General features: G+C 35.0%; 1 protein-coding gene across 9 annotated transcripts in view; it reads right to left on the minus strand.

The window, feature by feature from the left end:
- The window catches only part of MYCBP2 (MYC binding protein 2), a 224,296-nt gene that overhangs the window by 160,376 nt on the left and 47,974 nt on the right, over positions 1 to 15,946 (minus strand). For 8 of the 9 annotated variants that reach the window (XM_055121438.1, XM_055121447.1, XM_055121406.1 and 5 more), the window contains exons 13-18: positions 13,599 to 13,763; positions 12,080 to 12,238; positions 10,004 to 10,208; positions 8,438 to 8,583; positions 8,017 to 8,115; positions 1,560 to 1,667 (exon numbers count right to left, since the gene is read on the minus strand). In XM_055121438.1, coding sequence (XP_054977413.1) covers positions 1,560 to 1,667; positions 8,017 to 8,115; positions 8,438 to 8,583; positions 10,004 to 10,208; positions 12,080 to 12,238; positions 13,599 to 13,763 — 882 coding nt within the window. The remainder of the gene's footprint in view (positions 1 to 1,559; positions 1,668 to 8,016; positions 8,116 to 8,437; positions 8,584 to 10,003; positions 10,209 to 12,079; positions 12,239 to 13,598; positions 13,764 to 15,946) is intronic. The other variant, XM_055121420.1, reaches the window with a different exon arrangement.

A 15,946-nucleotide genomic window follows, 5' to 3' on the forward strand; every position in this document is an offset into this window, starting at 1 on the left:
ACAAAGTCAGTACTTGCAGAGAGGTCGCTATTATTATATAAAAAGCATTATAAAATAACCTCTAGCAGACAGGTTTAAAAGGTAATTATTATTGGCAATTTCTATGACCAATCAATGCGACACTGTGAAAGGTCATTCTTAAATTGGTAACATACTGTTTCATAAAATGTGAATATTTAAACTCAGTATGAGAAAACTCTGGTTTTATTTAATTGTAAGGAAAAGAAACTGGGAAAGCCTATATCTGTGATTCTAAGTAATATAAGTTATATATGTACCCCAAATAATACCCCTTAGATTTAAATATTTATGGCATTTTCAGAACACTCAGTGGACAATCAAATTTTAATGATAAATCACATTAAAAGTACTCTCACATTTGATTTCTGTAGAAAACAAACAGGGAGGGGTGGGTACTGTAATGTATGCTTTGTTTCTGTTTTTCTCTGAGTGGCAAACAAACTGAGAGATCAAGAGAGACAAATTAAAAATGTTGACTATTATATATGGTGTGTATAATTTTAAGATAAGTTTATTGTATCTTTTTTGTTAGCAAAAAAAAAAATCTAGACACAAACACTAGATTTTCTATATGAAAATTTAAGGAAAAATCTTTTATTCTGTTTTGTGAGTTTATCTTTTGATATTCATGAGAAAAACACCAAACTTTTACTGGTAAAGGATCTTTCTCTCTCTCTATCTCTCTCATATGTGTATTCAAGGATTTATAAATTTGAGATTTAGAAATAAAATTTAGAAATTTTATGAATTTAGAATTTCCTAAATTAGATTCTTTCTTGATCATAACTGATTCATAATCTGTAGTTTCAAAGAAAATATGACTGCTCTAAGAATGTTTATTTAAAGCAAAATTGGATCTCAAAAAAATACAGGTTCTAGTTATTGATAGATTTCTTTAGAACTCAGTTTCTGAGGACTAGGCAGGTACTAAATCTTTGTTCATATTTATCCTTAGTTCTCATTATCAAATAATTGTATATTATTGTATACAGCAAATAATATTAAAATAAGCATAACAGTCAACACATTATTTTATGTACACTATATAAAATACTGATCATTGTATATATACTAGTGACACATCCAATATATACTACTCAGTGATATAAATTACTGGTAGATACAAAATTTAGTAATTTTGTTAATTATAAAGCAAACAGCATTAAAAAAAGATGCAAAATGACAGGCAGTAGATCCCAAAGAGCAGAGAATAAAAGAATAAAAAACAGAAAAGTCAAGATTTTTCCACCTTCCCTTAACTTTATGAATATGAAAAGAAATGGGAAATATATAATGCAAAATGTCTTCTTTACTAACATCAACAATAAAAATAAAATAAGCAATAAAGAGCGAAATAAGACTGAGTCATTTACAATAAATAATACCACTTTCAGCATGTTCTTTCTCCTCAGGTTATGATAATAAATGATAGAAGCAAAGTAGAAGAATTAGATTCGTGAATATTCCCAGATACAAAATTCAAATGAGGTAAGAGGTTGGGAAAGCACCCCGCCTAGTTGATAAGGAAGACCAAATACCTTTGTGCTTGTCCCGTTTATGCTTTAGCTGTGCTGGATGGGATCTGAGTCTGGCTAGAGCCTGTTCTCGATGGTTCATAAAAATAGGGCCAGGAAATACAATGGGGCCTGAGGAGAAATATCGTGGATGTGCATAGGAAAGCTCACAAAATGAAAACACCACAATGAACAAAAGTAATTCAAACTCAAAACATGGAAATTTATTTTTAACTGTTTTGGTCATTTTACTTTTCTTTCAATTCCCCAACTCTATCCCCAAACCATCACCTAACACAGCATTCCAAACACAGTACCACTGACTTTACATAGCATAAATTCTATTTCTCATACTTAACGAATTATCAGGTAATTACCAACAATCTCAAATAAATAATCAGTAAGTTCAGTTTAAATATTAAATTATCATAAACATTTATCTTAATGTTATACATATATAAACTTATTAAACCATACACTGATTAAAAACACATATCTTTTCTATTAAGAAACCAAAACTAATCTTTAAATTAATGATCACAATTTTAACAAGGTCATCAGGATTTAATACTCACTTTAGTTTTGCTACAATACCAAAATAAATGTTAAGTTAAATTCATTTAGTATGGATGAAAGAAATAAAAGGTAGACATAAAAATTACAAAACAAAAGTTACTGTGATCAGATATATGTATCTATATATACACATACATAGATAGTATTCACATCTATAAAATCATTTGCCTTTTAAACACAGAACTGTAGAAGCTAGATTGAATTTGATTTTCTAAAAAGAGGTAAGTCTAGGTTTACATATGATTTCTGTAACTACATACGTAAAATTAGAAAGATAAGCTGAGTTTCATATTAATTCTGAAGAGGTTACTATAACCTCAGTAATATTTTTGTAGCATTAAACATTCTTCCATAAAATTATTTATTTCTGAAGTTCTACTATGTACATATATGTAATCTTTTTCTCCAACACTGGATAACTTAAAAAAAAAAAGAAACTTAAAATTGTACCTTAAAAAGTATCATGCTAAGTGAAATGAGTCAGAAAGAGAGAGACAGACATAGAAAGATTGCACTCATCTGTGGAATATAGAATAATAGACTATAAGACTAACGCCCAAGAATAGTAGAAATAAGTACCAGGAGGTTGTCTCCATGGCTTGGAGGCTGGTCTCTCATTCTGGGTAACTCAGGGAAGGGACCACCAAGTAAAATGTGGTCGGAGGTCATGTGGGGGAAGGGTGATGTGGGCCGAATACAGACTAGAGACTGAACACAATGGCCACTCAACACCTTTATTGCAAACCACACCTAATCAGAGAGAGAGAACAAAAGGGAATACCCTGCCATAGTGGCAGAGTGGGGTGGGGTGGGAGACAGGACTGGGGAGGGGGGGAGGGATGTTGGGTTTACTGGTGGTGGAGAATGGGCACTGGTGAAGGGATGGGTTATTGAACTTTGCATGGGGGAAACATGAGCACAAAGATGTATGGATCTGTAACTGTACCCTCACAATGACTCTCTAATTAAAAATAAACTAATAAATAAATAAATAAATAAATTGTACCTTAACATTTTATCTATTGTCTGTTAAACGAAAATGAAAAAAAAAAAAACAGAGAAAAGAGAGAACTCTGGATTTTGCCAACATCAAAATGCCTCCAGTTTCCAAAACACTTAATATTTACAGTTAAGAAGTTACCAAAATTTGAAGTGAATTAACTGTTCATAAACACTGACTTTCTCTATTCTCTAATGAAAGCAAATTTCTTCATGATTCTTTAAACTACAGTTAATTTTTCTAACTTTAAAACAAAATGCCTTAAATAAAGTTGGAGAAATGGCAACATCAAATACCACAGAACCATTCAAAAATAAAACAAACTAAAAATATAATACGTATTTCAAACATGTGTCCAAGATAGGTAAATGTAAGCATGTGAAATATCAAGAATACTACATTTTAGCACTACTGAAAAATAAAATTTGATAGAAAAATATGATTTCCTAGTCATGTAGTACCAATTGTTATGCTAAGTTATATAAATTGAGTCCTGTTTTTTAAATACAGTAAGATGAATATTTAAAATATGAAAATATACCTCATGTTTTCAACATACATTAATTTTCTATTACCTTGCTAAAGCAAATAACAAATTACTCTAAATAGTACAAGATATTTTTCCCAACTACAGAAAATAATTGCAACTATTAAGTTTAGCTGAATTACCATTTATGACCTCATAGATTCCTTGGAATATTATTTCTTCCCTCACATATAAGAAACTCAAACATTTATTTGGTTTCTCACAAAATTGAATATTTCTATAACCTTTTGATGCATAAATGTAGGTCTACAAGTAGGAAACACATCATCAAAACTCAAAATAAATTACGATTCACATTATTAGTCTCTAAAATAATCTGTTATTCTATAGACTAAAACAAATTTTCTTACAAAGTTCAGTCATGTATCCATTTACCACGCATTTTTTATTACCTTTTGTGGAATGCTAGGTATCAGAGATAAAATGATAGACATATCACAGTAAGACAGAAACAGAATTAAATATATTATGAGGAATGAAGGATGCAAAGTGATCAAGTCAACTTGTGGGTATTAGAGAGATTTCCAAAGAAAAAGTCTGCCAAGAGGAAAAAAAGTAGAAGCAATCCAGGTGTAAAGGAATAAGATTTATAAAAGCATGAAGATGTTAGATAATATTCTATCACTAAAATACACAGAGGCTGAAATAAATATAGTAAATTAGGAGGAGGAAGAAGAGGAGGAAGAAGCCAGTATAAGAGCCTTCAGAATCCCAAGCACTTCAACTTAATGATGTGCTAGAGAAGCTTATCTATCTGTCTATGAAAGTCTCAGAGAAGTTTTATCTCTCAACTTGATAATCTACAACACTAAAAATTAACACAAATTTCAGATAAAAATCTGTAAATAAATGCTACTGACAAGGTAGTACACTAATCTCCAGTGTTAGTACAAAAAAATATTGAGTTACACATTTAGCCAAATGTAGTTAATAACAGTGTTTTGGGGGGTTTCAATACCAAATATAATAAAAAAAGAAGATTTGCTGTAATAGTAGTAGCTAAGTTATAATAGCCCCCGAGGACAACTGAGGAAAGATTAGTAAAGCAAAAGCTAAGTCTTAAAATTCTGACAAGCTTTTTAAAACCTGGCAAACAGGTTTTATAGGACAGATAAAGCCAGTGAAGCAATTTAATCACAGAACAACCTTGCAACATCATTACCCTGAAAAAGGGATTCTTTAGCTCTGTCAGAATCACCTAGAAAACTTGTTAAAAACAATCCAGAGATATGGGAGGTAAGCTGTGAGCGTACTTATTTTATGTGTCCAAATGATGCTGCCATCTTTGAGACCACTACCTAAAATAATGAAAAGCATAATACCTGGATGGGATTCCTTCAAACAATTGAAAAATATTCTTATCAAAAGCAAAGATAAATTATAAATATCTTGAAATTGGTCCATATTTTTATAAAAAGAATGGTTTAAGTTTTAAATATAACTTTTGTTCATAAAATGAAGGCTAGAAAAATATGAAAAAAACAAAATCAAAATAAACTTCAAATGCATATCTGAAAAAGATCTACTATTCACATCTGAGTACTTTTCTAGTTCTTTTTATACTGCAAGTCTGGATATCTATATAAGTCTGTATTTTGTTTTCTCATGAAAAATTTTTTTCTTATAAAATTGCTCACTGAGGAATATTAAAAATTATAGAAGTACCACATTATAATACTGGGTTTTGGTTAACACACTCTATAAGAATTTTCCAGCAATTGAATAAGAATCTAATGTTACATTTCTTTAAAAATGGATGGTTAAAATTCTTGTTTCAAAGATCAAAACAAAATAAAAATGCAGACTTGACCATGTATTATTGTGTTGACTGAAACACTGGCATATTGAAACTGTAAGATTCCTTCCACAGTTACTGAGGTAATTATGTAAAAGCAGGAATACAGTTCTAATAGCCACAACATTTCAGCACTATGCAAACAATAAGTGCAATTATTTATGCTCATAATGAAGACTCTAACCCATTGGGAAATAACATATAGTACAAATTTTGTTTAACAAAATGAAAGAATGAACGTAAGAAAAAACTGGAAAACAAGATGAGATTTTTGTGTCCAATAATTTAAAGTTCTTTTAATATGTTGGCTGAATATAAAATTGATTTATAACAAAAATACAACTACCTAGAATATGGCTGGAGCGATAGGACAGTGGTTGGGCGTTCACCTTTCACGCGGCTGACCCAAGTTCGATTCCTCCGCCCCTCTCGGAGAGCCCGGCAAGCTACTGGGAGTATTGAGCCCGCTCGGCAGAGCCTGGCAAGCTACCCGTGCGTATTGGATATGCCAAAAACAGTAACAATAAGTCTCTCAATGAGAGACGTTACTGGTGCCTGCTCTAACAAATTGATGAGCAATGGGATGACAGTGACAGTGACCTAGAATATAAGACTATGCTTGCTAAATAATATTAATAATATAATCTGACACAATATTGCAATTTCTATGAAATATTTAAGTGGAGTTTTTAATCTTTGATAGACTTAATTTGTGTTTTCTAGACCTATGATAAATCTAGATGACAAGAGAATATTGTGTGATGACCTTTTTAAAAAAACAATGCCTAATCAATGTGTTTTTACTTCTGATAACCATTCTCAATGAATGGCATTTTTACAGAGAAAAAAAGATGAACAAGATGAATAGATTTAGATAAGTAACAAAAATATCATCATGAGGATTTGCTACTTGAGCTGTATAAGAAACAGTAAGTTTTGTAAGTTAATTCATATGGTTCAACCTAATAAATCCGTAAGATTTTTTAAAATGTCAAAAAAGAAATTCACTGATATTAACATTGAGCAAATCATTATCCTTAATACAAGAGAAACTGTTAATCACCATGTCATAAAGATCCGTAATTTACAATTTACCCTAGTTTGCATGAAACATTTAATAAGCAAGTTCCCCACATACTCGTATGACAGTATACATATTAATTTCATTAAAGTATCTTTTAAAAGCAGTGATTCTATGTAAATAAGAGCCAAACTAACCACAAATATTTACTTTATCAGTTCATCAGCATTGCTTATCCCAACACTATAAAGAACAAGTCTTAAATTCTAAGCCTATGATCTTGCAATTTGCATTTAATAAAAATAGTATCTACTATTTGTGGTATATAATTTATGTTTTTTACATTTTACATTTTAAAGATTCTAGGGGGAAAAAAACTTGTGATGATGCTTCAATGCAGATATGGGGAAGCTTTTTACTACCAATAATCATTGGGATATTTATAACATTACCCACAGGCCATCCAATACTGACAGGCCGCAGGCAGAGTAGAAGCATATGTGTCTGTCCGAGAGGCAGACCGGATGATTGTGCAGGCCTTAAGTAGCTCACAAGCCAGATCTTTCCACCCCTGGCCTCTTGGGTGATACAGATCTCAAACCAAGTATCCAATCATTTCTAATAATTATTTAAATATAGAATCTAAGTAAATATTTATCTTATATATGAGATTTTATCTTATATATGAATATAAATCACTGACCTCTCTTGAGCAAATGTAGATTTAGAAAAACATATTTATGTTCATCAAGTATTCAACAGATTACCTTTTATAATCAATTTGCTTTGGGGGGGCACACCTGGTGATACTCAGGGGTTACTCCTGGCTTCACACTCAGGAATCCTCCTGGTAGTGATCAGGGGACCACATGGGATGCTGGGGATCAAACCTGGGTTGGCCAAGTGCAAGGCAAGCACCGTGCTCACTGTACTATTACTCTGGCCTCAAAATGTACCCTTAAGCTAAGAAGTATTGATAAACAGTACGGTAAAGGTAAACGATGAAGCTATCATTCTGCAATCAAAATCTGCACATTCTCCAACTTACCCTGTCTGTACAAAACAAGAACAAGCTTTTCTCCCAAAGACATAGAAGCATAATTATGTACTGAAATGGAAAAGAGGGATGGGAATATTCTCCAAAAATAATGATCATGTGAATATAACAAATTAGAATATTATCTTAAAGTAATTTGTAGGTTATAGTCAAAAAGATAAATTCAAAATCTGGGGGAAGAATTCTAGAATTTTCTTTTTTAAAAATATACTGGTACTGCAAATAGTTTTTTTATGCTTGGCTAATGGCAGAACAATTCAAAGTATGAGTTACTTAAGTCATAATCTCCCTACTAAATTAAATGTTACTAGCAAAATTGTAAATACCTTTAAGATTTTCACATTATTTTCACAAGCTATTAGACCATTACTCAATTCAGTGTCATTATTTTACCAAACCAGTGTGAATATTCTATAAACTTTTCAGTGGTCAGAGTATAGGGCAATAAAATAGTTTCTATCTTTTTCCCTGCAGCTATCTCTTACCTGTTCCATCTATTATGCGCCTCCTGATTACACGGTGCCGTTTTTCTTCTTGTCGTAACTGAAGGTGTTCTTCAATGTTAACTCCGGGCACTGGCACAGCTAGAATTTTAAAAAAATAAATAAATAAAAACACATTAAATATGCCATAGAATAGATGAAACTACTCTATGAAACTTAAGAAAATAAAAGCTAAAGAAAACATTAACCAACACATACATTCTTTGTATGGTAAGAATTTTATCAAAAAAGGGAAAATGAAATTCATTAATTTATTAATGAAATATAACATTGTACAGAAGAGTACAAAAGTACAAAAAGACAAAGGTACTCTTGAAAGTAGCTTTCATTTTCCGCCATGTCTAATATAAAATTTTAAACTACCAGAATTACTTAGGAAAAGAGGTTTAGTGCAACAAATTACCTAACAGAAGATCTAAAGGTATCATCTCTTTGACTGCATCAAGAATGCCTCTTTGTCGTGCCTCTTGACCATCCAACTCTCTTGCACAAGCCTTGCAACATCCACAAACAGCACAGCCAGATTCTCCAGAACCACAACCACAGATTCTGATAAATAAATGAATAGCGAATCATCCTCCTCTTTCCTTAAAACGTTTTTCTATAACATTTTTTATGCATTTTTAAGAGTATACCCCTAGTAGGCACCATTGGTGTATTTTTATAGAAAATTATTTCTGCCATATTGAAAGTGTCTATGAACAAAAAACCTTTAAAAGTGTGCACAATGAGTGAAGTCCCTGCAGCCTTAGTGTGCAGTGTCTGGATGGGTTGGTAGGCCAGCAAGCAAGCAAACCACATTGCTCTCCGCCAAATAAAGGAGGTGGCAGCAGCTTCCTAACTGTTCATTCAAGTTGAGGGGAAAAGAACCTACTGCTTAAAGAGGTAAGAGATGGAGAGGTCAGAGACGGTGCGGTGAGTAGCTGTCCTCTCTGCGTACTCACAAACTAAAGATCTATCATAACTGCCTATCACAACTGATTGTGAAAGGCTACTTCATTTTGTCGTATTGGCTATAAATGGCAACATTTATTGAATTTAATGAAAATTTACACGCTGACTCTGCCAAATTAATGTTAACTTTCAAGTCATAGTAATTTGAGGATGGGAGAGATAGTATAGGGGGGAAGATAGGGTGTTTGCCAGGCATGTAGGTCAACCCCAGTTAAACCCCCTAGAAACACACATGGGTGTCCTGAGCACTGCCCGGGGCCACTCTGGAGCAGAGCCAGGAACAGCCCCTGAAACCTGTTGGATGTAGCCGTAAAACCCAGTCAAGTAACCAATCAATAAAATAACAACATAAGACCCTGAAAAAAAAGTGATACAACAAAAAGAAGACAAGAGGTATAAAACAGATTTGGAAGTGACAGAACCTATAATTTCTAAAACAGTTTAATTTAAATAATTTAAATTTAAATAATTATATATTTAATTTATATAATTTAAAAGAAAATTATACATCCTTAATTTTATGCTATAAATGATATTCAACAAGTCTAGCAAAAATATTTGTGCTTTATAAAAATAAACAGATTTGGGTATTCAGGGGCTCGGTGATAATACAGCGAGCAGGGAATCTGCCTTGCATGCAGCCGACCCAGGTTCAATCCCAGGTATCCCATATGGTCCCCCAAGCACCACCAGGAATGCAGAGCCACGAGTATCAGCAGGTGTGACCTCCCCCACCCCCCTTCCCCAAAAAATATAGATTTTGGACTTCAGATAATGTTATAAAAGGAATACAATAATTCCAAGTAATGAAGAAATTTATGTTTTAAAATGTTTAAGTGATAAAAAAGAGATAAACAAGCTTAAATGAAAATACTAAATAATTACAACAGAAATAACAATTATGCCAATGGCATGTTAAGAAATGAGAGCAGAATACAAATATATTTGAAAGGTGAGCATTCTGTACATTTTCTACCAGTTATTGCATTTCCTCCCGGAATACTCATGTGCTCACCCTCCAGGGACTCTGTCCGGACGCCCACTACTGACGCAGCTGGCCCCGTAGCCTGTGCAGTCCCCACAGACTGTGCACACCATGCACTGCTCCAGCTTCCACTTATGCATGCCCGGAGGGCACATCAGGGACTTCTCATCTTTCTCATCCAGTTCTTCTTCCAGGTCTTCATCCATTGCCGTTGCCATATTTTCAACTCCAAATCCTATTTGATGGATGAACTTATTATTCTATGAAGATTTTTTCCATGTCAAAGAAACTGGTAATTATTATTTCCCAATTTAAAGAATACTTTATTTTTTTTACACACAGTCAATTCGAAATGAATCAACAAAGAAATACTAAAATCTAAGAGCAACAAAGAATTTAATTTAGGGACGAAAAAGAAATTCTCAATTTACTTTCTGCAAAAAGAGGCAGAAAGTTCCTCCTTTCCATCTTTACTGTCAACATTTCATTCGACAGCCATCCAAATTCTTACTCCAAAGTTCCACCATTCTAGAACATTCTTTCACTACTACCAATGTTTCTTAAAATATATTTTATATCCTGTAGCATCACAGTTTACAAACCTCCTATGTGTTTCCAAGGTCTTAAGAACAAAATTTAGCAGGATATAGCCAATCACACACAAAAAAAAGTTTTCCAATTTTTTTCTAACCTCCTTTCTTCCACACAAACTAAATTCCACCTGAATTTAAATTCTCTCTACTCCTAAGTGACCTTCTGTATCTTTACATTCTTAGAGCCTTTGCCCATTTGTTTCTTTAAAACTCTCTATCTCATTTATTATTCCAAAATACCTCTCTTTACCTCAACTAGGAAAGAAACATCTATTAAGCTCTCAAAATTCATATTAGAAGTCACTTCCTATGAAAGTACGTAACCACTTTTTCCACGGATTCAGTTTCTATCTCCTAAAATCCTGTTTACATCTCAACTATAACTTATTTGTACTGTAATTCATTTAATTTTTTTTAATGAAAACCTAATATTCCTCAGACATTCCTTTATGGCAAAGTGTCATCTCTGAAACACAAAATTCATTTCTAAATTGGAGGACTAAACAGAAAGTGGTCACCAAGTAGCTGGTTTGCAAACCTCTGGTCTAGGCAATGAGCACTCTGTATGATGAGCTAGTAGCATAGCTTAAAATCAAGTGAAACAATTATCAACCACACAAAGAGGAAGAAATAGCATTGTGAGGGAACATACAGTGCTACAAGGGTATATAGAATGAAAGACCACATCAGTGAGAGTCAAATAATCATTTGTGTTGGTCTTTCCACTAGATCCTGAAATACAAGGCTCTCATTTATTCATTTTACCTCTTAAATTTTAGTCAACTTTATTCTCGTTGTTGTTTATACTTGTAACAATTCTGCATGGGTCTATCTAATAAAGAAATGAATTCACAGAATAGATAGCGACTTTAATGTTTGCCACTGCTAAACAATGGGCTAGATAACAAAATTTTGGATAACAAGTTTCTGGTTAGAATAAAACAGTTCTGGTGGCTAGGGGTAGACAGATAGTACAGTGAGGAAGATGCTCGCCTCACACCCCATATGGTCCCCCAAGTCTGCCAGTAGCAATTCCTGAATACAGGAGAAGCAGCCAGGAGGACTGAGGACCACTAGGATGACCCAGAAACAAACAAAAAAACGTAAACAGAAAAAAAGAGTTCTGGGGTTGGAGAGATGGTACAGTGGGCAGTGCTCTTGCCTTCACATGGACAAGCCGGTTCAATCACCAGCCCCATATGATCCACTGAGCACCTTTAGGACCCCTTGCTGAGTGCCAAGCCGGGAAGAAGCCCTGAGAATCAACAGGTGGCCCCCAAGCCCACCACAAATCAATCAATGAGATAAAACGCTGATGAAAAGGGGATGGGGAGACAGTTCAACAGATGGAATGAATGCATGCTATGCATGCAGGCGACCCTGGTTCTTTCCTCTGCACTCCATGAACTCCCTCATGAGCACTGCTGGGTGGGTCTCCCTTCAAAAAACAAAACAAAAAAAGGAAAACCTAATATAAAGGAAAGCATTATATAGCTACACATTCAATACCTACCTTTCCCACCTTGATTCATAGCACCAGTGTCTCGCCCACACTGTCCTTTATTATTTACACCGAATGTCCAAACTTCTCCATTCTTCATTAGAACACAAGTATGAGCTTTGCCCATGGCAACCTGAGTTACAAAATGGCCCTTCAAATCTGTTACCAAACCTAGAGGAAAGATACAAATTTCACAAGAATCAATGAATAAAACTTATCTGAGTCTAAGTAAACCACCATCCAAGTAAAAGGAGCACCTTAACATGGAACGTAAGTAGCCACAGAATGGGAGGGTATCAATAAACTTGCTTTGTAATTTCAAAATGAAGCTTCAAAACCTTAAGACACTATCATTCAGCCATGGCATAACTTATGTTGAGGCATCTGCCTAAGTCTGCTTCTCCTGAACGCCTTCTCTGACAAACTACACCTCTGAAACATTTCCAGAAGAGTCATTAACACTCAGGATTTCCTGGTCCACGTACATTGGACCATCTAAATTGCTTTGACCTGCCTCAGGAAAACAAAGGAAAATACTCACATAACACTCTGAAATAACGTTCTGTGAGATTTTCCCAGAGCAATTATTTCTCAATCCTTCCTAACCTACAATGTTTCCTTCCACAATCCAATATTTAGCTAGTTCTTGAACTTCACTTATTCATACACTGAAATGTCATTGCACTTGTCATATCTAAGTGTCATTCAGGGTCAGAGAGACACAGGGTGCTGGCCTTGCACACACTCAACCCAGGTTCAATCCTCGACACCAAATGTGGTCACCAGAGCAAATCTTAGAGTGATCTGTGAGCATAACCGGGTGTAGACCAATCCCCCGGCCTCCGAGTGTAATTTATTATCTTCTTAATATTTTCTGCATCAGATTTAAATTAAAGCATTTTAACCTTATTCAGTAGTAATAACAATAAAACTAAAAGTCTGCAGGGCTAGAGTGATAGTCCAACTGTTAAGGCACTTGCCTTGCACATGGCTGACTGGATATGATCCTAGCACCCCATATGATCCTCTGAGCCCACTAGGAGTAATCCCTGAGCACAAAGCCAGAAGTAAGCCCTGAGCACCACCAGGGGTGCAGCCCCCCACCACACAAAACAAAACAAAACCCTAAAAGACTATAAGAGTATTTCCAATATACATAAAGATATTTTTACAAGTTCAAACATTTTTTCTAGTTAAATAGTACCATTTTTATATAACACTTCAGTAAACTATTCCACACTATTAACTAACATAACACTTTCTTAAGATGATACTTCCTTTTTCACCTTTATATCATAAAAAGTAACAGCTTCAGTTGTACTAAAGCTCATGAAGAGTTCTGGATAAACGAGTGGCACTACTGCCAAAAATATGATAGGAAGAAACCAAAAAGTTTCTGTATTTGGAAAGAAATATGAAAAACGTAGGGAAATCATGCCATACATGCTAATCTTCTAGACATATCTTTAATATACAATGTCTAGTATAGATTTTCTTTCAATAAAACTGAAATTGTTTCATTTTAACTTACTTGAACTGTCAGAGTAAATGGCATCTTTTCCAAACATGTATAGCTCTCCATCTTTTGAAATAACAGAGCTACTTCCATTATTGCAGGCTGTATATACCACAATTTTTCCTTCCATCTTAATTATCTTTTTAGGTTTATAGGGTTTTGACTGCCGTCTGCTCTTAGCTTGAAGAGAGAAAGAGAAAGAGGGAGGGGATTATTTTAAGGCATCTATGAAATAAAGTAATATGCAAATAAAAATAATTATTTTTACATAAAGTCAGGAGAAAACATTATTTGCATTCATGATATACCTTCTCCATTCTTCCTCCCTATTTTGTTTATTTATTTTCACAAAGGCCTGGGTTTCCTAGTTTAAAAATTAAAATGAACCTGAAAGCAAATTTCATCCAATTGCCTAATAATTAAACAGTCACTGTGATCCTTTTCTTTGAAGCCTACTGTAATTCTCAAGGGAAATAGAAAATTTCAAATAAACTGGGATTTTAATATGCAGTTCTGGAATTTCACCCACTAGCAAGTATGTATGAAGGAACTAAATGTAGTTAATTAGTCTAAGAGGAAGAGAAATATACACATGGAGAAAGAGTAGACAAATTTTAATATGAATGATTCAAGTGGCCTGTGCCTTCAAAAACTAAATTCCCAAAATAAAAAGACTGAAAATACCAATCTTCTTTTTTTCCAACCAATCCAATTCTTCAATTTGTTTCAGAAGAAAACTCTGTTACGCTGCATACACTTCTGGGACTTCAAACACAATTACATTTTGTATAGAACATGATTCATATACATATATACAGCAACTACTGTATCTGATACTCAAAGAAAGAACAATGTTCCCTAGGTGATTAGCAGAAAAAAACTGATGAAATTTCTAATGTAATACCTTTCAAGTCTCTTTTAAGAAAATGTTTTTGCAAGCTAACTTTTACTAACACACAATGTCAACACAGAGATGCTGACTTCAAGCCTGATTGTAAGATACTATCCCACCAGTAAATGAGAAATTTTTTTAAAAAAAAATCTTTGAGGAAAAAATAATTTTAATCATACATATAAAAAGACTAAAAACATTATTTTATCATTATTATGAAGGATTTCCTAATACAGAAATAAAACCAGACTTCCTCCATTCAGAAATATATAAACCTTACAGTCTGAGTTACAAAAGCAATACATTGTTGAAAACAAGTTTTAAAAATAAACACCTGGGGCTGGAGTGATAGTACAGTGGGGACAGTGTTTATCTTGCACATGGTCGACCCGGTTTCATCCCCAGCACCTAATATGGTCCCCAAGTTCTACCAGGAGTGATACTTGAGCACAGAACCAGGAGTAAACCCTGGGCATTGCTGGGTGGGACCCAAAAGAAACAAGAAATAAATAAGAAAAGCAGCACCAACTATGCATAGAGCTGAGCTCCTCAGATGGTCTATGAGCACAGAGCCAGAGAAAACAGGTTAAGTATGAATGAGGAGGAGCCAAAAGGAGAGTACAACAGAAAAGGATGCATAAGCACCCCAACCAGCCTCGATGACAGCACTGCACTACAGTTTTCAGGGCATTGCCAGATGCAGCTCTGGAGGGTTCCTGAGCAGCTCCATCCAGGTGCGGCTCTGGAGGTCCCAAGCACCATTTGGATAGCCCATGCATCTCTTGCATTGCACACTTTGAAGCTAGCCCAGTTCACTGAGAATCACAGGCGGGGACACTGCTTAGGACATGCCTTCCCCCTAACACACCCAGCAAAAGTATGTATTAGCAAAATTCACAAATTCTAGAATAAAATCACACTCAATTTTTTAATAAATAGAACCAGTATTTAGAAGCTGAGAGTCTCTTGCCCACGCGTGCCTAGCTGTCTTCCCCGGGGCCTCCTTGGAAGGGATGGGCTCCAGCTTCCCTCCCCACCCCGAGCAGAGCTCCCGGTGGCCAAAGACCTCCGGAGCCTTAGCCACAGCCATGCTCAAGGCCCCTCTCTGCATGTTTGGACGAGCCTCACGCATGAAGGAACCGGCAGAGGAACCCAGGTGTGTGTGACCCGGAGCTGAGACCACCAAGGCTGCTCGGATTGGGACTGGGCCTCCTCTGCCCAGATTTTCCATCTCCCAGTAGCTCGGCAATCACATCCAGGGACTGCCCCCGGTGCCATGTAATTCTGTCAACGGCCAGCATCCAGAGACTTAAAAGCCAGCTCCCGGAAGTGCGCTGCCGCTTTGTGGCCACATGATATCTTGTAGCCTACTTCTCTCTCTGGGAGAACCTGGCAAGCTACCTAGAGTTTCCTGCCCACATGGGAGAGCCTGGCAAGGTCCCCATGGTGTATTAATATGCCAAAACCAGTA

This window comes from Sorex araneus, chromosome 1 (genome assembly GCF_027595985.1).
Source record: "Sorex araneus isolate mSorAra2 chromosome 1, mSorAra2.pri, whole genome shotgun sequence".
NCBI classification, from domain to species: domain Eukaryota; kingdom Metazoa; phylum Chordata; class Mammalia; order Eulipotyphla; family Soricidae; genus Sorex; species Sorex araneus.